General features: G+C 37.7%; 1 protein-coding gene across 7 annotated transcripts; it reads right to left on the bottom strand.

The window, feature by feature from the left end:
- Positions 1–12,405: 12,405 nt before the first annotated feature.
- Positions 12,406–21,788, bottom strand: LOC127799352 (uncharacterized). 7 transcript variants are annotated; one of them, XM_052333313.1, is made up of 10 exons: positions 21,485–21,788; positions 21,225–21,389; positions 20,275–20,334; positions 19,154–19,388; positions 18,712–19,064; positions 15,313–15,418; positions 15,093–15,183; positions 14,876–15,007; positions 13,715–14,110; positions 12,406–13,083 (listed from the first exon to the last, which is right to left on the bottom strand). In XM_052333313.1, the coding sequence occupies exons 7-10, from the start codon at positions 15,101–15,103 to the stop codon at positions 12,945–12,947; spliced, it is 678 nt and encodes a 225-aa protein (XP_052189273.1). In that variant the 5' UTR covers positions 15,104–15,183; positions 15,313–15,418; positions 18,712–19,064; positions 19,154–19,388; positions 20,275–20,334; positions 21,225–21,389; positions 21,485–21,788; the 3' UTR covers positions 12,406–12,944. The 7 variants fall into 7 exon arrangements, with proteins under 7 accessions (XP_052189273.1, XP_052189269.1, XP_052189268.1 ...); XM_052333309.1 differs by having other exon boundaries at positions 15,093–15,418; positions 19,154–19,226; positions 19,318–19,388; positions 21,485–21,787; XM_052333308.1 differs by having other exon boundaries at positions 15,093–15,418; positions 21,485–21,787.
- Between the last annotated feature and the right edge of the window lie 5,692 nt (positions 21,789–27,480).

Below are 27,480 nucleotides of genomic sequence, written 5' to 3'. Positions count from 1 at the left end.
ATTATTGATCTTGTTAGTTAAATGGGCAAGACTGGGGTTCTCAGGATTCATTGTCTGCATGTGAAGATTGTTCTTGAAATCACCACGCGTGATGAACTTAAAAAAAAAAAAAAAGGATTCCCGAAAATACCTTTATAGTGACACGTCTGGCGAGGCGGGGTGTTACACCGTGCAAGGAGGTTCATTGGAGCACAACTGAAGGGTGAAGGGTTTGGATCAAGTGGCACAATAAATGCAATAGCACAACTGGCTTCATCTTCATCCATTGTCGTATATCTTAATATGTACATGGTTACTATCATCAAGTCTTGCAAGATGTTTTTGTTTCCATTTCCTATACTTTTCCTATTGTGTTTTTGAAAAGGTTTTGAAAATGGATTAAACCCTTGCATGATTCACCAAGTGTTAGCATTTCCTTTCATTCATGTCACCTTTACATAGAGACGGACATCGGTTGGCATCCCCTCGGTGCTTATAAAAGGAGGCCTTAGTCTATGCCTTCCCACATTTTACATCATTCTTTCCAATTTTCTCTTATTCTTGGCTTTCGAGTCCTTGGTTTAGTCTTCTTCAAAACTTGATTTTTTCAATCCTCGATCTTCATTAGGTATGTCTTCTTTTTCTAAGTAGATAGATATAAAGAGAGAGAGCTTGAGTAGTGATGTGAGTTGGAGCTCCAACTCGAGCTCTTATTTTAACCCTAGTTCCTCAGGCTCTAAGGGTAGGTTAAACGTTAGAGTCACTAGAGGGGGGAGGGGGTTATGGTGTTTTCTTAAGCAGGTCCTGAGAATTTCGAGGGTTCCAACTCAAACTCAAATTCCCCACTTACCAAGGAAGGTACTCACCTTGGTAAGGAGGAAACTGAGGCACTTATGGTTAGTTCAAATTATCGAAGAATGAGTATTATTATACTCACCTATAGTTTCGTTATAAGGCTCCCGATGGCTTCTTATGATCTGCGCAAATGCCTTGGATGTTAGCCTTTGCATTCCCCATCCATCTTCTAGTTGTTGAGGTCTTTTCCATCTCAGAGATAAACCCCTTCCAACTAGTTCCCAATTCGTGGAGGATCTTCTCTTCTTTTCCATTTTTTTATGTAACCAAACACTTTCTACAAAGGTTTAAATATTCCTCCCCTTGATTCAAGTCATCGCTTGTGGACAAGGGCAATACCCTTTCACCATAGTTGTTTGTCGTGCTTTATAGTTAACACCCTATCTTCCATCAAAGGGTGGAAAAGTTGATTCTTGCTCATTCAACCTCGAAATGTCAATTTATGTTCTCGACTTTCTATAGGAAAGGGAAAGTTAAAGCTCCATCCATCAAGATGACCACGGAGGAGAAAGTAGTCATTAAAAAATAAGTTCTCTAGAGCATATTAGTGTTGGGAGGCTCATAAGCGATCACTGCTTAAGATTAAGTGGCATTTCCTTTCAAAATTCTTCAAAATTGAGGCCCTTCTCAGACTATCCTCTTCCGTCTTCCCCTTTTTTTTCTTATTTTCATTCGTGCTCAACTTACACTTCTTCAGTTTCCTATGATGGTAGAGCAAATTTTGGACGAGTCACAAGTCTTTGGAGGCGATGAGGCCAAGAAAGAAACTAAGAAGGCAGAGAGCAAGAGGGGTCCGAGGCGTAATATCTCAAATTTTCTAAAGGGATCGAGAGTAATTTTAACATAGGTCATAGGTGAAATTATCAAAAGACTTAGGATTTAAGAATAATTTCTTATAGTTATAAGTACCGAATCGATTGCAGGGAGTGTCCCGGAATGTAAATGTCTAAGAAAAATAATATAGTCTCGATGAGCGTTCCGAGATAGGATTTATAATATTAAAAGAAATTAGAATTGAGACAGTTTTCAGTACAGCTTTGATTTAGGCTGAAAAAACTGAATCATCGTAGGGGACTCCCAGGAAGTCAATGGGACTTTGAGAAGGCTCTGGTTTTTTGTAAGGATCAACCCTGAAGTGGTTTCGGGACGAAACAAAGGTCCGGTGATGCATGGCACATGGACGAAATTGTCCTTATCAAGTAAGTTTGGAATTATTAATTTTAGATTTTCGGTATCGTAATGCAAATTAATTTGCATGATAGAGAGTGTATTTGTAATTGCATAAAGTTTTCAAATGAAATAAGGATGAAATATGGGGATTAAATGTGTATTTTCTCATAATTATATTAGTGAAATATATATAAGTATATATATAAATGCGTGTGATGGCAAGAATGACAGACACTGAGTGATAGGTATGCACGCATGAGGGGGGCAAATTTGCAACAATTAAGGGATAAATTGCACCAATTAAGGGCATTGGGATGAGAGTTTGGAAGAAATGTCGGAGAGTGGTGGCTAAGGCTTATCTTCTTCTACAAGTGGATATATAAATATATATATATGTATGTATATAAAAATGGAATGGGAGCAGAGCATGGCCTAGAGAAGCTGAGAGCTTGGGCTAAGCTTGTGAGAAGAGAGAGAGAGAGAGGCCGAGAGAAGTCGAGAGCTTGGCAGAAACAAAATGAAAGAAAGAAAGAAAGAAAGAGCTAGTCGAATTCAGCCATAACTGGCCGCAATAGCCGCGAGTAGCGAAGCTGCTGTTGCAGCAGCTGGGTGTTACGACGGTGACGCACTGGCGAAGCAAAGACGGATGGATGCGACTGGAGGTGCAGGCAAGCGTCTAGCGAGCTGCTGCGTGCACAGCAGTGGCCGCTCACATCGAGGATGGTCGAGGTGGCTGCGACGGTGCTGGCCGTGGTGGCGGCTGGCGGCATGTGCAGGTGCTGCACACAGGAAGAGGAAGAACAAAGGAGGAGAAGAAGAATGAGGAAGAAGAAAGAAGAACAAAAAAAAAAAAAAAACAAAAAGAATAGAAAAAGAAATGAAGTAAAAATTTTGAAAAATGCTAGAAAAATAGGAAATAATATTTTATTAATATTCCAGAGATTTTGGCCCAGAATTAGGGCCGTGCACGAGAATCAAAGTGGTGCTCGAGAATTGAGGCAGGGCTCAGGAATCAAGGTTATGCACGAAAATCGAGGCAATGTCACGCATACCGATGAAGCCTGAGAGACTAAGTCGAGGTGAGGAAAATTTCTTAGAAAATTTCAAAAAATTAGGAAAGTTATTTTATGAATTGTTATAATGAAATATTTAAGAAAATAATTGAGAAATATTTAGTTTGGATTTATTGAGCAAAAATAGGAAGAAATAGAGAGAAAAATAAAGAAAATGCAAGAAATTATGAAAAAAAATATGTTGTAATACTTATTTAAATAAATATGATGAATAGGGTGCTTTGCGGCTTAAGTTGAAATGACTTGTGCGAATTTGGAGGTTGGCAAGCAAATCGAGACGATGCACGTATTTCGAGGCAATGTGCGAATATTGAGATAGCCCAATAAGTTTGAGAAGGCAAGTGGTTCGACCCTAAACCCAATTTTAAGTAAATGATTTTATCATGTTGTCATGCATTGATATGAATATGTCATGTAAATTGCATTTACATGTATTGATGATGAAATGTGCATATGTTCACGATGATATTATTGATCATGCATCGCATAAGGGTCTGGGATTATGGACTAGCATCGCTGCTCTACCAAGAGTGCACCCATACACCTTGATCTGGGAAAAAGGCTGTAAAAATGGGGAGCAGCAATTGGGTGCGATCGACTCAAACCGAAATGAAATGGAAAATGACATTTTGCATATTGCATCCATGCACGAAAATATATTTATTGTTCCCTTACTTAGAAGATTCATCATCTAACTTGGGTTTTTCCCTTGAAATATTCAAACATTCCAGATGAAGATTATAGCAAAAACGAGGATGAATGAGACATGAAACGGCACTTTCCAAGTGCATGATGAATTGAAATGAATTGAATTGAATGTACATTATGTAGCACATGTATTTAAGTTCTACTACTTTGAAATCTGAACGTTTTGAAAAACCATGATGTAAGATCTAATTTATGATTAACGTTTTAGGAATGATGATGTATAACCTTATTTGTGATTAATGTCAAGATGTTAGGTTCGATTCTAGCTTCCGTAATTGATGTTTATGATGATTCTCTTTTGAATTAAATATATGAAATTTTTGGGATGGATAAGAGCAATTATATGGTTTAGTCATAATTTTAATTAGAAAATTTTTTTTATCACAGAATTGCCCTAAGTTATAACACGTTCGAGAAAGTGGGGTGTTACACGAGGGGGGCCCCTATGTAAAAAGGTTCCCTCAAGGCCTTCTCAACCAGTTCCCCAAGCACCTTGCATTAAGGCCCCCCTCCTTGACCCTTAGAAGAGAAAGGGGAAGAGGTTCAAGCTTATGATAATGGCAATAAGGACCATCTTTAGGGCCTAGTCAGTAGGCCAAAATGGTCGGGGCAGCTTAAAAACAACTTTAAGAATGGGGACATGACTCAGCATCTGGTCCTTGGTACCAACACTCTAGCTAACTAGACTAACATTGTAAAACTAAACCCAACTGTCTCACTGATCTAAACTTTAAGATTTTTTGTCAAGCAAGTTCATTCTTTCTAGAAACTTCTTTTCGATTTGTTATAATCCTCTTTCCAGTTTTGTTCCCGTATTAACTATCCCTCTACTTCTCGAAGCTTTACAAACATCTGGCAAATATCTCCACCAAGCTAATCAAGATTGAGGAGACCTTAATGAGCAAGAATATCCAACTAGTTGAGCATGCAAAGAAAATAAAGGCTCTTTAGGTCGAGGTGGGGAGTATCCCGTCGACGTGGGGAGTATCCCAAGAGCGAAAGTTAAGGCGAATGTGGAGAATGTCCCCTCAAGACTAAACTAGAAGTGACCCAACGAAGTGAGAAACACTAGAGGAGCCAAACTAATCAATTGAGGGTGATAGCTTGACCTTTTTTGAGAAACTAAAGAAAGACCCAAAAAGTATTCTTCAAGTTATCAAAGTACCTCTTTCCAAACTAGTGAAAAGTTGGGATTTATCCACGAGGTATACCTAAGAGAGCTTTGGCTCGATGTAAAGAGAGCTTCAACTTATGATGGATATCGAATAAGAGCTTTAGTTCATGATGGATACGGTATGAGAGCTTCGTCTCATGATGGATACGGTATGAAAGCTCCGGCTCATGGTTGCGATATGAGAGCTTTAGCTCATGTTGATGTTGTGCCAGGTAGTTCATAGTTGCAACAAGTTTGTATACAAGGCCTTGGGAGCCGTTGGGTGTGTCTCTTATATGGGCCCCAAAGACCATATGTGTGCATTTATGCATTTATGTCTTTAGCTTGGTATTATGATTCATGGTATGGCTTAGTGTACTACACATGGCATGAATGTGTGATGTTTGTGGGTAAGTCATCTTTCAGCCCTGTCATCATTTCCTCTATATACTTGCTGAGTCTTGTGACTTAACCTTGTTTTATATCATTCCAAGTAAGGAAAAAATATGAGGTTGCGGGTGTGCTTAGCGAAGCTTGATTTTGATCATCGGTTGATAGTCATATGTATAGAGCTCTCTTGAAGAAAAGGTATTGGTGATGATTTTTTAGCGAAGGAAATCAGTCTAGATTTTGTACTATGGGCTTAGTTGTATTTCTTCGAGGTGAATAGGTGGTTGAGCCCAATCGTATAGTGTATGATAAATGTATGATAATGTAAGTGAAATTTAATGGCTTCTATTGTTTTAAGATAGGAGTTTGTGAAAATTTGTGTTTGGATTTTTATACTGTACCATTCTTTTTGGCACTCTCCCCTAGATTCCTTGGTTTGGGGACTCCAAGGGTGGAGTTGCCACAGTTTGGTATCAGAACAGGTTTGGGATGAGTCTTTGTACACATAGAAATGTGGGAAAGAGTTAGGAATCTATCTACCAATTAAATGTAAGTTTAAATAAGGATTCAAATTTTAAATATGTTGGTTGTGCAAGAAAATTAGTGCTCACCCTACATTTGAGACTCTAGGGGAGTCTAGTGGGATTTGCATCAGGAGATGTCAGAGATGCAAGGGACCTTGGCAAGAATATTGCAGACAATGGATATGCTCGTTGCTAATCAGTTGAGGTAGAACTAGGCACAATAGGGAGAGCCGGGGGTAATCTAGCCAGGAACAATAATGGGCAAGCAACTCAAGAAGGGACGAGTGTTTTCTAGGGCCACAACAACGACAAGAAAAGGAAATGGTCAAGCAAAGATATAATATGAATTTTTCCATGTAAATTATGTGGTAAGAAGCATAAGGGACATGTTAGGAAGGATTATCCTCGAAACCAAGTCGTGGAGGTGATTTGTTTTCGAAGTGGTCAAAAGGGCCACAAAGTTAAAAGTTGTACACAACTACCTTAGAGCGGAGAACAGGGATTAGAGGGGCAAGGTAAGAGATCTGATCAGGGGCTAGTAGTGCCCAGGATGTTGAGGGAAACTCCACAACTAGCATTGCCTTAGACACTACGCCCTACTGCTATTGATAGATCCCATGTGTAAGCAACGGATACAAAAAAAGAGGAAAGATTGTATTCAAGGTATGCTCTTGCTATATAGTATTGTATTGATGTTTGTGTCCTATCTTATGCAAGTTCGACATATTCTTTTATTGCACCGTCTATTGTATGTCATGCCTTCATTTCTAGGATTTCATTGCGCTATTATCTGTTTGTGACTACGTTGGGAGATATGGTATTGATGGGTAGTAAATTAATCAGAGACTGCAAATTGGGGGCTACTTGGTAGATGAAGCCACATTCCGTGTTGAGGGGAACAAAAGGAATACCTCATAGCAAGGATGTAATTGTACTAGTATACTGATAGAGGAAAAATAAGGAGTATTGGGTTGTAGTATCATGAGTAACGTATCTATTTATTTGTACCAAATAATACAGTAAGCGTGGGTTATTGCTATGGTATGTATAATGGAATAAAATGAAATGAAAGTTGTGTTAAAACGACTTGGACATCGTTGAGAGACATTTCTTCCATGAGTCGTTAGTGTATGTTTGAATCAGAAAGAGGTAAAGTATCGAAGTGTTAGGTCAAACAACGTTTTCAATAAACTTGAAATCATTGCGGATTCAAGAATTTGATGTATTTCTGTGTGCGAATTTATTCTCCCACTATCAAGTAGAGGTAAAATATGGGAGACAAATGGTTCCTTTAAGTGGCCTTTAGTGGGCAAGTTGTGACCCTTAATGGTGCACAGTTGGGGCAATCGTTAAAACTCATGTCAGTGATCGGAGCCCAACAGCAGACTTGAGCATAAGAGCATGTGGATATGCGATATGGGTGACAGCTAGTGAAAAGTCATAGAAATGTGGAGGTAGCAAAGAAATACTCAACTGTCTCTAAAGGATTTCATGGGATTCATCTCTATATAGTAAGATTGAGTTTAGCATTAGTTTATTGCTTGAGGTTATTAGTTGCTTAGTTGTGTGTGGACAGACTATAGTTGAGGAAGTAAATAAGTATAGTAGTGGTCGTGTGATGAACTCAAAGTAGGATTCCTTAGCAACGAATTTTGGTGATTCGAAGAACATATGGGACCTACAAACAAAAGGAGTAGCCATAAATGCGAATCGGGGATAGTCAATATTCCAATTGTATTGAGACAAATTGTTATTGTTCTCATTTATGACATATCAACGAAATATTGGTGTACCCGTCAAGTGAGAAATGAGGTGTCTGTTGGTTGATTTACCAGATCAGAATTTGGATGACCAAATTCCTTGAAAGGGGAAAAAATTGTAACGATCCGATAAGAGGTTAGGATAGGTTAATGATGCTTATGTAATTAGAGGTTGGAATGCTTATTTCGAAGTTGTTATGAATGTGCTCCTACATTGAGAGTTAACAGGAATTAAAGTATCATTACAAATTAAGGGTGGAGGAGTATATGGTTATAATATTTGATGTGCACCATAGATTATATTAAAAAGGGGGAAATTAATAAGCCAAATTGAGAAATTGGAGGGTATAGCCATCCACAAGTAGGTCTTTTCCTCCACAATTACGCGTGTTGTCCATTTAAAATAGGTGTGAGGTATAAATATATATATATATATTAGATTATATTAATATGTATATTACATAATATACTAAAAAGGAAATGGGAAGATTCGAGAAGCTGGCAGAATTCACCTGAGGGACGTGCAATGGGTTTTCTTCCTCACCTTTATTTTATTCTCTTCCAATTGCTGATTAATCTTGGCATACACATAAACATATAAATATATTATTATCTCTTAAGATATATTATACATTATATTACACTACAATAAATATATTATTTAACGACGATATTAATGACATAATAAAATTCATCACTAATTAGTGTTAGTGACAGAATGAGAGACAGGAAGACTTGTCACTAAATTTAGTGACGAAAAAATTCGTTACTAAATAATTTTTAATAAATTTAAAACTTTAACAATGGAAAAATTTGACACTAAAAAAGAAAAAAAATAAATTAAAAATAAAAAACTTTATTAACGGGAGTGCACTAGTTACTAAAAAAGAAAATAAATAAATTCAAAATTTAGTGACGAGGTACACCTGTCGCTAAAAAAGAAAAAAAAGTAAAATTCAAAATTTAGCGACGGGGTGCACCGTCGCTAAAAAAGAAAAAAAATAAATTAAAAATTTAACGACGGAGCACTTGTCGCTAAAAAGAAAAAAAATAAATTAAAAATTTAGCGACGAGTGCACTCATCACTAAAAAAGAAAAAAAATTAAATTTAAAATTTAAAATTTAGCGATGAGATACATCCGTCGCTAAAAATGAAAAAAAAAATTTAAAATTTAGAGATGAGGTATGCTCGTCGTTAAAAATAAAAAATAAATAAATTAAAAATTTAATATAAAATTAAAATTAATATTCATTAATTTACAAAAATTAATAAAATATGACATTACAAATTAAAATCAATAGCAAAATTTTTCACTACTAATATAATAATTCATAAATTTTTATTTGAATTAGTAATGAAATAAAATTAATAAATATTAAAATTAATATTCATTTCTCTCTACTAACATTAATATTAAAATTAAATATTCATTAGTTTGAAAATTTTTGAAGTATAAATATAATTCTAAAAAGTTTGAAAAAAAATGCTATAAATATAATTTATATATTTTAATAACCAATGAGGCTTCCAGATCAACTGGTTTGTGTGCCCGTTTAAAAGTTCTTGGTGTTGAGAGATTGACAGTTCGATTCCAAGATGCAACACTTGAAATTATTGTTAGGATTAATATTCCAACATTACCACGTGACAAGCAAGGGGCAGCCACACGACGCACACATGGGGAGGGCGGGGCTGATTAGTAATGGTAAAACCCCATCACTAAAAAGTTGATATTTTTTAGACTAAGAGCAGTGTGCACTCTTCTTCCTCCAAAATTCTTCTCCTTTCTTCCGTGCAAATGCTGCCCATTTGATATGAGTATATTATATATAAAAATATAATGTAAGATAGGTTGGTAGAAGTCAAAATGGGTGTGTGCAATTGGAATTTGAGGTGGGTTGTCGTGCCTAGCTGCATGCATATATCTACAAGTATATAATGTGTATAAAGGTAATATCTAAATAACTATGGGTTAAGGTATAAAGTGGGTTTATTATTTTGGTATTGGGAAGAAGATTAGAGGCAGCAACGGGAAGCACCGTGAGGGCCTCTTTTGAATCCGTTCCTTCCTCTCTTTCCTTGTATAAAATATATATATATATATAAAGCTGATAGAAGGGAAGCTGGGAAAAAAATAGCAGCGTAATTAGCCCCCGTCCTTGGCGTCCGTCTCTTCTATTCTCTACCTTCTTTGCAGTGCGTTTGGCTGCTTCCGAATTCCAGTGGCCTGTTCGTCGTCTTCTTTCTCTATTCCGCGCAGCCAGCCTTCTTCACCTCCATAGCCGCAGCTGGAAGTTCTCGTTCTTGCTTCTTCTCCTTAGCTGCAAGTCGATTCATCAGCAACCAAGTCTCCTGTGAAACCGTTTCCAGTTTTGGGTGAACTTTCTTGGTGAGTCTACATAGCAGTAAGCTAGAGTTTTTGTTCTACTTTCTTCTTGGCTGCAAGTTAATTGATCAGAGAAGTGGCTTTCTGTGGACTATTTTTCAGATTTGGGTCACCTCCTTCTTTCTGCTACTAGACCATTCGAAAATTCCGCTAGGCAAGTTCTTATCTTTCCTTTCCATTTGGCAGGTTACTAACCTTCTTTTCTATTCAGCAAGTTTGTTTCCCTCTTGCTGATGATTTTATACTTTTGAGTTCTTATGTCCGGGTAAACAGTTCTTCTTTAGTTTTTCCTGAACTTAGCAGCCAGTTGGCATTTCTCTTGCTGTCTAGTTAGTGGTTGTAATTTGTGTTTGCAGTCTTGTTTTTGGATGCAAGCTGTCATATTTATTCCACTGGGCTGCTTCTTGTTAATTCTCAAATACTTGCTAAATCTTGTTTTAAAGCCTAATGGGGCCTAGATTCACCCCATAATTTTTAAGGAATAATGTTGTGCCAAGTTTGGGTAGGATCCTAGGCGGGTTGTGGTGATTAGTCATGGATTTGGACTTCTTTGCATGCAAGCTTTTGGGTACTGGTTGTAGGGGTTGTCGACCGTTTGGTGTTGCAGGTGAGAACTGTTGATCGGCTCGGCCAATATTTATCATTCTGCATTACATTATGGTGTCGGGGTTTGGGATTGCATTCACTGGGGAAAATATATATTATGAGTGCTTGGGCACGGGCATCTTAAGGTGGCTGGGGTGTGGTCGAACACAAACATTGAATCGAGTGTGTATGTCTACATGGGTGAAGCGTGACCAGATGGATGGCTTATGAGGGACATAGTATCACGTTTATGCTTACGACACTATTATATTTTCTCTATGCTGCATTACATGGTTTCCAGTGCATGCAGCAGTTTTAACCGTGAGGTGGAGCTTCGACTCATGATGGATATGGAATGAGAGCTTCGGCTCATGATAGATACAGTATGAGAGCTTCACCTTATGGTTGTGATATGAGAGCTTTAGCACTACAAAAAAATCCGTAATTTAATGACGAATTTAGCGACAGAATTTTTCCGTCGATAATTAGAGAAGTTTCAGTGACGAATATTCTGTGGCTAAATTTTTTAATTTTTTTAAAATTTAGCAACGGAACATTCTATCGCTAAATAATTTTAATTTTAATTTATTTTTTAAATTATTTAGCGACAGATTAATTATTTAGCAACAAAATATTCCGTTGCTAAATAATTAAAAAATTATAATTTTTTTATTTTTTAGCGATGGGTGTAGCCCATCACTAAATTTTATATTTTTATTTAATTTATTTTTATTTTTTAGCTACAAGTGTAACCTTATCACTAAATTTTATATTTTATATTTAATTTATTTTTATTTTTTAGTGACAAGGGGTGTTTCTTTCGCTAATTTTTATATTTTTTATTTAATTTATTTTTATTTTTAGGGACGAGGATGACTCCATCGCTAAATTTTAAATTTTTATTTTATTTATTTTTATTTTTTAGCAATAGATGTGACTTTGTCGCTCAATTTTACATTTTATATTTAATTTATTTTTACTTTTAGCAATCGACGTGACTCATTACAAAATTTTAATTTTTTATTTAATTTATTTTTATTTTTTAACGACAGATGTGATTTGTCGCTAAATTTTAAATTTTTATTTTTTAATGATAGCTGTGGCCTGTCGCTAAATTTTATATTTTTTATTTAATTTATTTTAATTTTTTAGCTACTAGTGTCATCCTATCTTTAAATTTTTTATTTAATTTATTTTTAATTTTTAACAATAAATTATTCCATCATTAAATTTATAATTTTTATTTAATTAAATTAAAATTATTTAGAGAGAATATTTCATTGCTAAATAATAAAAAATTAAATATATAATAAATTTAAATTAAATTAAAAATATAATAAATTTAAAATTAAAAAAATTTAATATTAAATGCATATTTTATGTATTTTATTTACAAACTAAAATATGTAAATTAATATGATATTATAAAATTTATAATAATAAATATATATTAAATTAATTTTTAATTAAATAAAATTTAAAAAATTAATTAATTACAAGTGATACATTAAATGAGTTAAAATTTATAATATTTATTTTTTTAAGTATTAATTTATGAATTAAGGAGACTTGCAGCTAAATGTATTTAAAAAGGCTCATTTATGAATTTAAAATAAAATTAAAACAATTAACAACTAAATGTAATATATAATATACATTTCTCTATCTTTTTTTCATTTTCTATTTTTTTTAAAAATACCATTATCTATTTTCGTTTCTTATTGTATTAATTTTTTACTTTTATTTTCATAAATCCTAAAATCTAACTTTTAAGAGAATAAAAGGGAAGATCTTTCTAGGTGCAGTCAACAAAATGGCAAATAAGATAAAAAACTGTTTCGTTTCAAGCAGAGAGAATCTCTCTTTTGGGACAAGTACATTTATGATTCCACTTCCAGACACAGTGAGGGAGCAATTGAGGTTCATCAGAGACTAACTCGAGACCTTAAGCTTACCGATGCTACCACCTATTACTAGACACCTAGAATAGAGGAAGCAACAACAAAGATATATCTACTCAACGCCTAGAACAAAATTTCCTGGGATTACAAAAATAAAGGTGTTTATGGGTCTCTATGCCAGGGCCTACTTGGTATATTTTAAGCAATGATAAATGAGTGTGCTGAAAATTGTAGTCTGATAACTCAAAATTTATGAATGGAGCACATTACAATTTTGAATTGTAGACAAATTACTAGTCACCTGCGTGCACTTGAAATTCCAACTTTTAAAATACACCATAGTATAGCAACTGATACCATAAGCGGCCGTTAAACTCCAGAAAGCTAGGGAAACGGATGATGTTTCTATTATTTGTTATTTTCCCAACCTCCTATGCATGAAACACCACCACAGGAATATCAGGGAAGGGCAAGGAGCTCCACTCTGTTAAAGTTGAAGACGCTGACACGTCCATGCTCAATATGACAAAACTTCAAAGGAATGTCCCTATATTGTCTCTCCAGTTCTTCAATCTCTCGTTTGGATGGCGGATTCACACTATATGAAAGGCAAGTTGTCATTAGTCCAGAACTTGATTGAAAAGAAATTAAGAGAAGAATTCACACGAGAGGAAAAGAAGGGACAGTTCAACCGCCACAACTGATATATAATATTGCTACAATTGTTACCCCAGCTGAAGAATTTCTTAGTACGAAGATATTAATGACACGGACTCAGACATGGGATATAGCGATTAGGAGAAAAATTAGTACAGGAATACAATAGGATACTACAACAACAACAACATAATCCCAAGCCTTAATCTCACTAGGTAGGATCAAATACAAAGATAAAATAAAAATAGCCACAAAAACATTGAAAAAGTCACAATAATTCATGAAGATACCATTTAATCCACAATAATGATAAAATAGATATCATTGAATAGCCAAACAAGATGAAACAAGAAATATAGCAAATGAATCATTCATTACTTGATTAGGGAATGTCCCCAAATGAATCAATGGATATTGGCAAGTAAAGAAATGATAATGATGTGTTACCTCAACCACAACCCATGGGAGAAATGTATTATGTTCAACTACTATGAAATAAATAGTCAATGATTTTGCAGCAGTTTTTGAAAACAAAGTCATGCGGTCATATGGGAGTGGATAAAATTTCTTACCTGGTTAGACAAAGGACAAAACTTGGATTTCCAGGAGAAGACTTCCTAAATTTGCTGTTAGGAGGGTAAACATCAAATATTGGTCTGACATCAGTAATTCTCAGCTTGTTTAACAGCGCATTGATAAGATTTGGGTCCCCACATTTCTCATCTGTCCTCACCTTGATCTCTGGGATGCATTCAGCAGAAGTATGATTATTCTTGACGGTCTTTACAGTCCAAGGGATACTGTGTCTACTGACAATGTAACCCAGAGATTTCAAGTGCCTATAGACTTCAAACGACTCCCAACAACAGCCAAACTTCCCCTCTGCAACCTTCTCATATATATTTTCCAGTTGAACTGATGAATCATCAGCATCTAAGAGATGTAGTTCCCCTCTTTCAGCCAAAAACCTAAGGCAAAATAACGTATGCCAATTCAAAATTTCATTAGCATCAACAGCATAATGACAAACCACTCCAGCATTCTAACCTCACGATGCATGGGGTTGAATATTAATTCAGTTGTCAATCTGTCGACAAACAAAAACATGCTTTGATTCCGATACTTATCTCATAATCTCCATCCCGCACTTAAATACTCTTTTAAGGAAGTCAACAATTTTTTTTTTGGGGCTTGGTAAAAACTCATTTTTGAACTGTCATGCAAATGTAATTTAACTTATCAAAGAAGTGAAAATATAAATTTTAGCCCTCTAACAGACTAACCATAAGTCTGTTTCTTTTCATTACAACCAAACAAGAATTTAATGACTGCTAGGGCAAAAGCAAAGTTCAAAGACAAATATATATCTATATATATGTGTATATGTATCATTTATTACACCTTTACAATTGTATGTCTAATAGGGAAGAATTTTAAATGCTTAAAGATCAAAATCATTTGTTTCAGTTGAAGCAATCAGAATGAATTCCTTGGGTTATTTTAAATATTTCAAGCTTCTGGAGTCTTGGATAGGGAGTTTCAAGGAACATATCCAACAATTTAAATCAGGTATCAGGAAGCAAGAGAGCAATATAGAAGGGATAGATAGCTTTGGCTAGCTTTGGCTAACTCATAGTCAGACATCACAAGATAAATGAACATATTGAAGTGTCTCCAGAATGAAAACAATAAGGATAAGATCACAAAATAATGGATATTGCCACATAACTTACAAAGTCTCTTCTATTGAGCAATAGATTTTGCCTTGGCGAACTACTCCTGTTGTTATCCACATTCCACCCTTATTCTCAATAACCTCAGCCATTCCCATGTCCTTATCCCAACGGGCCATTGAAATATTTTTCCTGCGGATATACCAAGTAAATGTTAAAATAACCCCGAGGAACTTCCTAAAGAATTTTTTCGTAAAAAATTTCAAAAAATTTCTACCTAAACTGCATCTTGGGTATATCACCAGATGTATAGTAAGGTTCTTCATCATTAGTGTCTTGCACACAGATCTCAGAATCACTCGTTTCTCCTGAAGAAAATTCCCAATCCTCAACCTCCATTGAAGTGATATTTGATCGCATATATTTCTAGTCACGGGCTCAAGTTGAGGAAACAGCTCTTCACAAAGCTAAAGGCAAAGTTCCATACAAAAACAAACCTCCCCATTGTCCCCAATCCTTGCAAAACAGGAAGTCTCATCCATGAGGGACGCTCTTTATATATCCTCGTTATCAACCATAAATGTAAGTTTATAACCATGTAACCTGAAACAAGGTCAACAGTGCAACTAAATGCAAACATAATAGATAATGTTTAAGCCTAAAAAGAGAAAAGTGGTCTAAGTCTACTTCAAAAAACATATTAGTATCTATATTTATTAATAAAATTTTATAAAATTTGAGGAGTTAAATGGAATAAAACCTATAAAGGGTAAACTTCACATAACACCCTGAGGTTTAGCTAAAATTCATTGACCATCCCTATATTTTAGAAAATAATATAGGCCTCCCTTGACTTTTAAAAATTTACAACACTTTGCCCCAATGTTAGTTAACAGCTGTTAACTTTTTCAAAATTTCAGAAATACCCTTATCCTATCTTCTATGTAAATTAGAAAAGAAAGAGAGAGAAGAGAGGGGGGGGGTGGGGGGGGGGGGGGGGGGGGGGGGGGTTGTAGAAAAGAAAACCTAGCAAGTGTTGGCCACAATCGCCAACCACCACCTAGTCATAGTCAATGAACACAATATAGCGACCTGGGAAATGGAACCCAGATCATTGGGTTCCATCATCGAAAAACCTAGTTAGGCCCAATACATCGAATCTCATAATAGAACAACCAAATAAAAAAACCCCTAATCTTCAAAAGAAATTGTCCACAAACCTTCAAAATGCAATACCTGATGAATTCAAAAAGGCCCAAATCTTGAAAATGGAGAACTGAAAATTGAATCAAAAACCTAATCTCCAAAGGATCTAAAAATCAAATCAAATCAAAATAAAGAACCTAAAAACTGATTTCTTGGCCAAAACTCGCATTTCTAGAAAAACATAAAAGAAATTGTCCGCAAACCTTCAAAATGCAATACCTGATGAATCCAAAAAGGCCCAAATCTTGAAAATGGAGAACTGAAAATTGAATCAAAACCTAATCTCCAAAAGATCTAAAAATCAAATCAAATCAAAATAAAGAACCTAAAAACTGATTTCTTGGCCAAAACTTGCATTTCTAGAAAAACATAGCTGGCCGGATTTCAGCAATCAAAACTGACCATCAAACTTGCCTTGGGTCAATTGACCCACATACTTGAAAATCAAAAGAATCTAACAATTGGATTTTAGTAGATCTAGATTAGAATTTTCAGCCAAAACATGAACGATTTCAGAAAAGTGTCGCTGTCCACCATTGCAAGTGGTTTCCGGTGATCAGAGACAATCATCCCCACCACTGGTCACAGTGACTCACATACCTGAGAAGTATGATAATTTTTTTGTCAAGACCTTGGGTGTATACTTACAAGAGAGTAGTGGTTGTAGCAGATTAGTTCTCAAGGGAATAACAGTTAGCAATTATTTTTGTATAACTGGAAAACTGTATAAGAAGTAGCTAGGAGATAATAGAAAGCAATTGAAGTTGTTTCAATTGCAATTATTATAGTTACAGTAGTTGGTAACACACCACTGCAACTGTTATAAGTTGTTAATAGAATCAGTTACAAATGTAACCAATTAATTGCTAGGGATAGCCATAAATAAGGCTATACTACCTTGGACTGAAACATTATGAATCAAGACTTGAATTCAGTTTCACATTTCTCTCTCAATTCTCTCTCTATTTCTTCCTAATTTCTCTCTGTTTTCTCCCTCTTTTTTTCTCTTTCCCTATCTAGTTCTACATTTTGTTCTTCATCAAACCCTAAGTCAAGATAGGATCCTGATAATTTGGTATCAGAGCTCGTCCTAGGCCTTCGATTCAGCTTCTTTCAGAAATTCGACATGGCTGATGGAATTCAGATGAAGCAATTCGAGCCTCAGTTGCCGCAAGTGAATGTAACTGTTTCCAATCTTCAAGCTCGAGTTGACGCAGCGCTCTGCCATGCTTGATCCACCAAAACCAATTAGATTTGCTATGGCAGTAAACAAGACCATTCCAGTTGAAGCTAAACCAGGATCTAAGCCCAACAAAGATAGTTTATGCAAAGAAAATTGTTTCAAACTTCATGGAAAAGAAGTACTCAGCAGATTGGGATGCTTTAAAGGAATTCTCAATGGTTGGGCTAATCTCACTAATCAAGACAACTCTCAGCCAGAGCAAACTTCCTCATCGGAAATTGATATCAAGGAAGAGATTGCACAACTAAAAGGTCTCCTTGATACACTATCCAAGTCCTCTAGTTCTTGTTCATTTGCCAGGAATAGTAAGTGTCTTATTTCTTCTTCTTTTAATGCTTCTAGAACATCTCCGCCTAACTATTGGGTACTTGATTCGGGTGCTACTGACCATATAACCCATGAGTCTACTTCATTTATTTCCTATAAACCAAGTTTAGGGCATCACAAAATCATTGTTGCCAATAGATCTTCTCTTACTGTTGCTCGTGAAGGGCATATCACCTTAACATCTTCTCTTCATTTAACTAATGTCCTTCATGTATCAAAATTCACTACTAATCTCATCTCTATTTCTAAACTAACCAAAGATCCAGACTACATTATTATTTTCCTGATAAACATTGTGTATTTCAAAACCAAAACTCCGTCGTCCGTCTCAAAGACGGAAGTTTTATTTAGAGATGATAATATTTTGTCTCTAAACTTGTTTCTATTAAAAATTTGAAAAGAGATGAAAAATATTCTGTCTCTACAAAAAGTACAATAAAAAATTAAGAAAAAAATATTACATCTCTAACTATCTAGAGGCAGAGAACATCCCATCTTTATTTAAAAATATTATTAAAATAATCAAAAAAAATTGTCTACTGACAAAATCAAAGATAGATTTTGTCTTTTTAACATAGATGGAACTTTTTACTTTTAGAGATGAAATTTTTCATTTTTAATTATTTTTTCATTTAGAGATAGAATTAGCAACGAATTTCATATTTTTGCTTAGAATCAAAGATATAGTGAGCTAATCATACAATTATCCATTGCATCATTCCAACGTATGTGACAATTCTTAGATGTAGGATCCATTTGGCTTGAGCTCATTTCCTCTCCCATATGGTTTTGTTTGATTATGTGCCATGAAATCTATCTAATAATCTGTCTTCAATTTCAACAATGTTAATTAATCATGCGTCTAATTTCAACAATGTCTTAAAAAATAATAATAACATAATAACATGTCCAATACGTGTTATACAAGCAAGTCTATGTCAACCATTACATAAGGACATAAATAACAATTAAAAATTCAAATTTAATCGAAATCAACTCCTAAATCATGGTTGGGATGATAATCAGCCCACATTAAATCAGCAATTGTATTCCTATTATTAGACCATGCTGCATCAGCTATGAAAGATATGTGAGCATTTGAAGTCTCGTCTTCATATACCTCGACATGTGCAGGGTTAACCTCATCATCGCTAGTATCTACGTCCTCACTACAAACATCTTCTATATCATCATTCCTTAAGAAGCTGTGGACGGCACAACAAGCAAGGACTATCTTTGCTTGTGTTTCAATGTCGTGGTAGGGTTGATGCCTCAAATATGCAAATCTTTTCTCAAGCAAACCAATCATCCTCTCAACAACATTACATAGAGATGAATGTCGAAAATTGAACAACTCCTTGCTACTTTCAGGATGTCGACTCTCAATGTCTCTACGATGATAACGAGTCTTACAGTAAGGTGCAAGAAATCCCGTAACCAATGGGAAGCCAGCATCACAGAGATAATATTTACCTATCAAAAAATTATTTGTTACATAATCATTATTAAATAATTGGAAAGATATGTAAAAAAAATGATATCAAACTAGTGGTACAACTTACCCAAAGGAACTGTCAGCTTATGTCCTTGCCGTAATACTACACTCCTTAGCAATCAACCGTCATGTGCCGATCCCTCCCAACCGGCAAGCACATATGTAAATTTCATATAAAATGTGCAAGCTACTAAAACATTTTGAGAAATCATTTGCTTTCTATTGCAATACCTAGCTTGTTCTTCTAAGGGGACATTCGTAGCAATATGTGTACCATCTCTTGCCCCTATAGCATCCTTTAACTAAAAAAAAAAATTACTTTTAATAAGAAAATTACTTTAGAATATTGAACCTCTACAAAATATATTATGAAATAATTTCAACCCCTAACCTTAAAATATGTGAACCAAGGCTTGACATTATCTTTCTCGTATGGTGAGTTGTGAACAGTGGCGTCACTGACAACATCTCTATACAGCTCGAGATAAGCGTGTAAGACTCTATGGAAGTAATAACTCACTGTTTGTCTAGATCTAAAGAAAGTAAAACTTCCAGCTCGATTACGTTTGTCATGCCCGACCGTGTTTAGGAAAATAGCCACTTGTTCCTCAACTAGGACAGATCAACCAATCCATATGTTCGTAATTGAGCACATAATCTATGAAACGACTCTATTTTCATCCTAAGTAGGTTATGACAAATTCTATCACTCATTCCAAACATTCGTGTAAGGGTCATTTGTCTTTCAGAATCCCAATTTATATGAGGAGCCCTTGGGAGATGTCGGCTACGACACCTAATATCATTATATATCACAATTGCTTGCATGACCATCATCCAAAATAAACCCAAACGTTGTCGTTGCCATCGACGTTGATTCCTTGTTGAAGGCATGTTACTCACTACCAGGTATAAAATAAAAATTCAATAAAATCAACATATAAATTACATATTACATAATATAATTACATAAGACACATACAAAATATTTTCACCATTAAAAGAAAAAGATAAAGATGTGAGCCACTTGTTGCAAAGGCACTCTAGGTCTAGGCATTGAAAAGGTTGCCATCAATTTGAGAAGGCATTTAAATTAGATCAACTCCAGAAAGCACACAAGCAAACCTATTTGCAATAATTCCAATTAGGAGATGTTAGCAGTAAGATGCACAAGTTGGTTATACTGACCTCAACAGTTGCAATGCTCTCTGCAACTTGAACTTTCAAATTGGTGACACCTTCTGTTTCCTGCAGAAAAAGAAAGGACAGAAAATTTGCATTGGAAGTGCAAATGTCCTAGACAAGATGGAATGGAACTATTTGGCAAAAAAACGTATTAAGATGAAAATGAACAGAAAAATCCAAAATAGATTTGCTTCACTTCATGGTCAACAGAGAACCATTTCGAGAATAGATGGTCTTGCCAGCCAGTGGGATTAATCTTGAAAAAATAAACTTAATATCCACGATTAGATACATGAAATAGGAACTGAAGAGGTGCCTAAAGTACTTGGATGGGTGTGAGTGCTCAGCAAGTGTGAAGAGTATTTTGATGTGTGTAAAAGTGCTTCATAGCATGTGTGGCGTGTTTAATATGTGGCAAGTTCATGAATGGGATGTCTATAAAGGCAAACTAAGTGGTCGTGTTTTGTAGAGCAAAGTCAACAGTTATCCTTGAATAGAAAATATATTTCTTGTATTCCTCCCTCTACTTGTAATTCCTAAAGTTCCCTTAAAAGTGAACAAAAACTCACATAATTTTACACAAACTAAATAGTAAAATTAATCCTTATCGTGACATACAGTGATTAGAGAAATATCATATATCTATCATTTATTTTTGTTAAAAGTTAAGAAAGCAAAATTAAAAATAGCATGGGTGGCATCGCCACTGCCTATCCATTGAGACACAATTTTTATACAAAATATTATATGCATAATGTGAGACAAAGCAACCCTAAACAGAGACCAAGATGGTACAAAAATTGGTCTGTAATTATAATTTTCCTGTAATTATAAATTTTTAGTACAAAAATTGCCACAAAGCAACCCTAAACATCTATAATTATAAATGAGAAGTTTTCTGTAATTATTAATTTTTAGTACAAAAATTGCCCAAGATGGCGACGAAAGCTTACCGTGTACGAAGATGGCGACGAGGATGAACGGCGGTCTGCAAGTCGGAATCGGAGGTCGACTTCGGCGGAGATGGTGAACGCGAAGATCGCTCGCTGAAACAGAGAACAAGATCGCTTCCGATGGACGAAGACTCCAGATCGATGGTCGAAGACCAAGATCGCTCACTGAAACAGAGAGAAAAACCAAGATCGGTGGACGAAGACCAAGATCGCTCGCCGGATCTACAGAAATAAGAACAGAACGAGGACGGAAACCTTACCGTGGAAGAAGATGAAGATGCGCTGGTGGTCTGAAACTCGAAATCGGAGATGGTCTTCTGCGGAGCGACGAAGCCCAAGTCGAAGATGGATGACGGTGGATGGCGAGTCACAGGAAGTCGGAGATGGTCTTCTTCGGCGGTGGATGGCGACGAAGAGGAAGGGGACGAAGCCGGCTCGAATGGGAGAGGAAAACCCTAGAGAAATCGAGGTGGAGAGAAGCGGGACCTTGCTGTGCGCGGTGAGTAATTCCCCCCACCCCCGGGCAAAAGCGAGAAAATCGTGTGACCGAAAATTGTAACTTAATTTTTCTCTAATCACACATACAAGAAGAGTTGGAAGTTGAGTGAAAAATAATCATATTTTATGAAAAATAAGTGGAATCAAACGCACTCTTACATCTTATTTTAAGTTATTTTTAATTTTTTAAAATAATAAAAATATATTTATTCTCTTATTTTAAAAAAACAAATTTTCAAAGATAAAAGAAAAAAATTTATAAAAAAATTTAAAATAATAAAAAATCATTTTAATTATTTTTATAACAAACACACTCAAAATTTTTAAAATATGAAAAATGTTATAGATAAAAAAAAAAAAAAAATTCAACAATTTGGAAACACAACTCAAAATATAAAACTAAAACTAAATTCAGAAATTATAACACTTTACATCATTTCTGATGGCATTTGGCATTTTTCTGACTGAAAAGGAGGAGGGTTGAGATTTGCTCAAGGTCGGTGTTAACATGATGAAAGGGGATGCGTACTCGAGCGGTTATTTCGCAGTAGATGTAGATGGGTTCATGTTGGATTGGCTTCCCACCAGAGAGGTTTTAATGAAGGTGTGCATGAACATGGAAGAAGCTGGCCAGGCCCGGGCATGAGCTCTCTGGTGTAGTCTAGTTTGATTGCTTATTATTTTTTTGTCGCTATATCTCATTGTAAACTTATTATTATTATCGGCCCCTTGAGGACGATGGGTCATAATTTTCCAGCTATGACAGTACCACGTTTTTTACATTCTTGCACTTTCTTCCCGGATTTATTTGATTTTTCGAATAGAATATGAAATGAAGGTTGAAATGGTGCTTTGTGCACTGTGTTTAGGTTTATCAAAAGCAACAAACATTTTGCACTGTTCCATGCATTAGTGATTATATGAATATGGTCCGCGTCCTGTTCGGTCCTGTCTGTCCTTCTCCGTCTTTTCTGTTTCTACTGCCCAGAAAAGAGATGGCTTGCCTGTCTGCCTTAGAGTGCGATTTTGTTCGCCCCTTTAACGAGGTGACAATCAATCTCAGTGTTTTGAGGGTTAAAAAATAATCGAATGACTGCATGGTAGTAATATTTGACTGCCGTTTCGTTATTTTTTACCCTCAAAACACCGAGAGTGATGGTCACCCCGTTAAAAAGAGGTGAACAAAATTGCACTTCCTGCCTTAACAATGATCAAGGGCTTGTCTTCCTTCGGATAAGTCGATTGGCAATGGAGTTTGTTAACCGAACAAAATTATCTTATTGTGAAACAAAGCAAATCCAACCTAATCCTGAGAAATTTTTAATTGTGATGATAGTTTTTGGAACCGACCACCATGTGTTACCTCTGTGAATAGATTTCGGGAATAGAACCCCGGACTCGGTGATGTCGGACCTCGATGATAAAACCTGCAAGACAATGGAGTGGCGGGCTAGGGTCCCCCGAGGTGGACTCCGACGTTTAAATTAGTAGAGTAAATGCGAATAGTAATAAATGTGAGAGCTGTAGAGCTTTTTATACTTGATGAGGACAGACTCGGATCTTTTGGACTCCGCACCAGATTGTTGACTTGCCATGTGTCAACCTCTCGGGCAATCCATTTGGCAAGTGAGGCCACTAGATCGTAGGGGTATTCTTGTAATTTTAGGTAGTGCCACATCACTTGTCCCCCACTTCTTGAGTTGAGCTGAGAATCATGCTGGGTTAAGGAGTAATGTAACTTCTGAGGTTATTTGACGATATATTTTTTTCAAGGTGCATAAAAGTATTTTTATATCGACAAATGATAATGATGATCTATGAGACCAGCCACCATGCGCTGTCTCGACAAATAGACCTCTGGAGTGGAACTTCGGACTTGGGTATTCTTGGCCTCAAATCTATAGCCTACACTTCAGACTTGGTTATGCCTGGCGTTGTTTGTGGAGATGTAGCCTGTAAGACAATGAAGCAACAGGGCTGGTCAGGTTGGGATTCCCTAGTCTAACTAGGCAAACCAGGATTCCCTGGTCTGGCTGATAAGGCTGGGATATCCTCTGATCCGGTTGGGATTTTCCCTGGTCAGGTTGGGATTTCCCCTGGTCAGCTTGAGATCCCTTAGTCTAGCTGATCTGGTTAGGATATCCTCTGGTCAGGTTGTGATTTTCTCTGGTCAGGTTGGGATCCCTTGCTCTGGCTGATTAGGTTGGGATATCCTCTGGTCAGGTTGGGATTTCCCTTGGTCGGGTTGGGATTTCCCCTGGTCAGGTCGGGATTTCCCGTGGTCAGGCTTGGATCCCTTGGTCTGGCTGATCAGGTTGGGATGTCCTCTGATTAGGTTGGGATTTCCCCTGGTCAGGCTGGGATTTCTTGGTTTGGCTGATCAGGTAGGGATATCCTCTAGTCAGGTTGGGATTTCCCCTGGTCAGGTTGGGATTTTCCCTGGTCAGGCTGGGATCCCTTGGTTTGGCTAATCAGGTTCGGATTTTCCCTGGTCAGGTTGGGATTTCCCTTGGTCAAGTTTGTATTTCCCCTAGTCAGGCTGGAATCCCTTGGTCTGGTTGATTAGGTTGGGATATCCTCTAGTCTGGTTGGGATTTCCCCTGGTTAGGTTGGGATCCCTTGGTCAGGTTTGTGGACAGCCTAGGGCACTTGACCCTTGGATTGTTGCCACTCCCATGCGAATGAAGGTGTTGAGTTTCTTCCGACCATTAGTCTATCTTCGGCTTGTGGACAGGCTAGAGTACTTGACTCTTGGATTGTCGCCACTCCCACGCAAAGGAAGGTGTTGGGCTTTGAATTTTTTCTGGCCATTAATCCATCTTCGGCTTGTGGACGACCTAGAGCACTTGACCCTTGGATTGTTGCCACTCCCATGCAAATGAGGGTGTTGAGTTTCTTCCGGCCATTAGTCCATCTTCGGCTTGTGGACTGCCTAGGGCACTTGACGCTTGGATTGTTGCCACTCCCAAGCGAATAAGGGTGTTGAGTTTCTTTCGGCCATTAGTCCATCTTCGGCTTGTGGACGGCCTAGGGCTCATGATCCTTGGATTTTAGACACTCCCTCGCGGAGGAAGGTGTTGGGCTAGAGTTTTTCCTTGGCTATTAGTCCATTTTTGGGGACGGCCTATGGTACTTGACCCTTGGATTGTTGTCACTCCCACGCAAAGAAGGGTGTTGAGTTTCTTCCGGTCATTAGTCCATCTTCGGCTTGTGGACGGCCTAGGGCTCGTGACCCTTGGATTTTAGCCACTCCCTCATGGAGGAGAGTGTTGGGCTAGAGTTTTTCCTTAGCCATTAGTCCACTTTTGGGGATGGCCTAAGGCTTGTGACCCTTAGATGAGTTTTTTCGTGGCCATTAGTCCACCTTTGGGGACGGCCTAGGGCTCTTGACCCTTGGATTTTTCTTTGGCGAAGTTTGGCCTTTGTGAGATTGCTATTAGATGGAGAGAATCCGAATTCTTGCCATTAGTTGAAAAAATAGTACAAAGAGGTTCGGGAAATTCCCATGCTCATTGATAAAACTTATTTAAGTTTTGCACATTCCATGTATGATTCAAGGGCTTGCCTTCCATGTCTTCTAGTTGATATGCCCCCGAACTTAAGGATTCCACCACCTGGTATGGTCCTTCCCAATTTGGAGTTAGTTTATTCGTGTCCCGAGAATGACTCACGTCGAACCATCGCAGTACAAGATCTCCTGGCATGAAACTCCTAGCGTGGACTCATCAATTATAGTATCTAGCAATGTGCTGATTATATGCGACTTGTTGAATTTGCGCCAGGTCTCGGAGCTCATCCATCAAATCTAAGTTGCACCTTAGCGCTTGCTCAAGGGTTGGTTAGAGCCGAGATGAGGCAGCTCTTCCTTTCCCTTCTTGAGTTCCTAGACTTGCCTCTCTAGGAAACACAATCGCCGCTCCTACGAAGTCCCTCCTTCTCGTGAGGGGGAAGAAGTAGATCCTACCGCCTCAGAAGGATGAATTTCCTGGCCCGACTGGTGGGATTGACGAGGCTCTTGAGTAAGAGGAGGTGACTGGTGCTCCTCTCGCTGAGAGGGCACATGCAGACGATGTTGTTCATTCTGGTGTAGATAACCAATCAACAACTCAGTTAACTGTGGGACTTGATTCTCCAGCCTGGTGAGTCGGTCCTCTGGCATTGGATTGGCCAGAGGTGGTGGATTCTCCCCCTGTGGCGGGGCCTCTAGATTAGCACTAGTTTGGCTATGAATCACGTCTCTTCGGGGAGCCATGTAGTTAGTTATGGCGAGGAGTGAAAGTTGTTTGACACTTGTGGAAAGACCAAGGTCCGAGGTGAGGAGTGGAAGTCTGAAGCGCGAGGTAGGGAAAGAAGAGGCTGGTGAGTCTGGACGTCGGCCCCACAGGCGCCAAATGATGATGGTTTTTGGGACCAACCACCACGTGCCACCTCTGCGAATGGACCTCGGGAATTGAACCTCGGACTCGGTGATGTCAAACCTCGATGATAGAACCTGCAAGATAACGAAGTGGCGGGGCTAGGGTCCCCTAGGGTGGACTCCGACGCTCAAATTAGTAGAGTAAATGCGAATAGTAATAAATGTGAGAGCTATAGAGCTTTTTATACCTGATGAGGACCGGCCCGGATCTTTTGTACTCCGCACCAGATTGTTGACTTGCCACATGTCAGCCTCTCGGGAAATCCATGTGGCAAGCGAGGCCAGTAGCGCATAGGGGTATTCTTGTAATTTTAGGTAGTGCCACATCAATTACCCCTCACTCCTTGAGTTGAGTTGAGAATCATGCTAGGTCGAGGAGTAACTTAATTTCTGAGGTTATTTGACTATAGATTTTTTTCAAGGTGCATAAGAGTATTTTTATATCAACAAATGATGATGATGATGATCTGTGAGACCAGCCACCACGTGCTGCCTCGACAAATGGACCTCGGGAGTGGAAGCTTCGGACTTGGGTATTCCTGGCCTCGGATCTGTAGCCTGCACTTCAGACTTGGTTATGCCTGGCACTGTTTGTGGGGAAGTAGCCTGTACGACAATGAAGCAACAGGGCTGGTCAGGTTGGGATTCCCTGGTTAGGTTGGGATTCCCTAGTCTGGCTGGGCAAACTAAGATTCCTTGGTCTGGTTGATCAGGTTGGGATTTCCCCTGGTCAGGTTGGGATTTCCCCTGGTCAGGCTGGGATCCCTTGGTGTGGCTGATCAGGTTGGGATATCCTCTAGTCAGGTTGGGATTTTCCCTAGTTAGGCTGGGATCCCTTAGTCTGGCTGATCAGGTTGGGATATCCTCTGGTCAGGCTGAGATCCCTTAGTCTGGCTGATCAGGGTGGGATATCCTCTAGTTAGGTTGGGATCTCCCCTGGTCAAGCTGGGATCCCTTGGTCTGGCTGATTAGGTTGGGATTTCCCCTTATCTGGCTGGGATTTCCCCTAGTCAAGCTGGGATCCCTTGGTCTGGCTGATTAGGTTGGGATTTCCCCTTATCTGGCTGGGATTTCCCCTAGTCAAGCTGGGATCCCTTGGTCTGGCTAATCAGGTTGGGATATCCTCTGGTCTGGTTGGGATTTCCCCTGGTCACGTTGGGATCCCTTGGTTAGGTTTATGGACAGCCTAGAGCACTTGACCCTTGGATTGTTGCCACTCCCATGCGAATGAGGGTGTTGAGTTTCTTCTGACCATTAGTCTACCTTCGGCTTGTGGACGGACTATGGCAATTAACTCTTGGATTTTCGCCACTCCCACGCGAAGGAATGTGTTGGGCTTTG

Source organism: Diospyros lotus, chromosome 4 (assembly GCF_014633365.1).
Source record: "Diospyros lotus cultivar Yz01 chromosome 4, ASM1463336v1, whole genome shotgun sequence".
Taxonomy (NCBI): domain Eukaryota; kingdom Viridiplantae; phylum Streptophyta; class Magnoliopsida; order Ericales; family Ebenaceae; genus Diospyros; species Diospyros lotus.
Note: the sequence above shows the minus strand (reverse complement) of the source record. Positions and strands in the feature narration are given on the sequence as shown.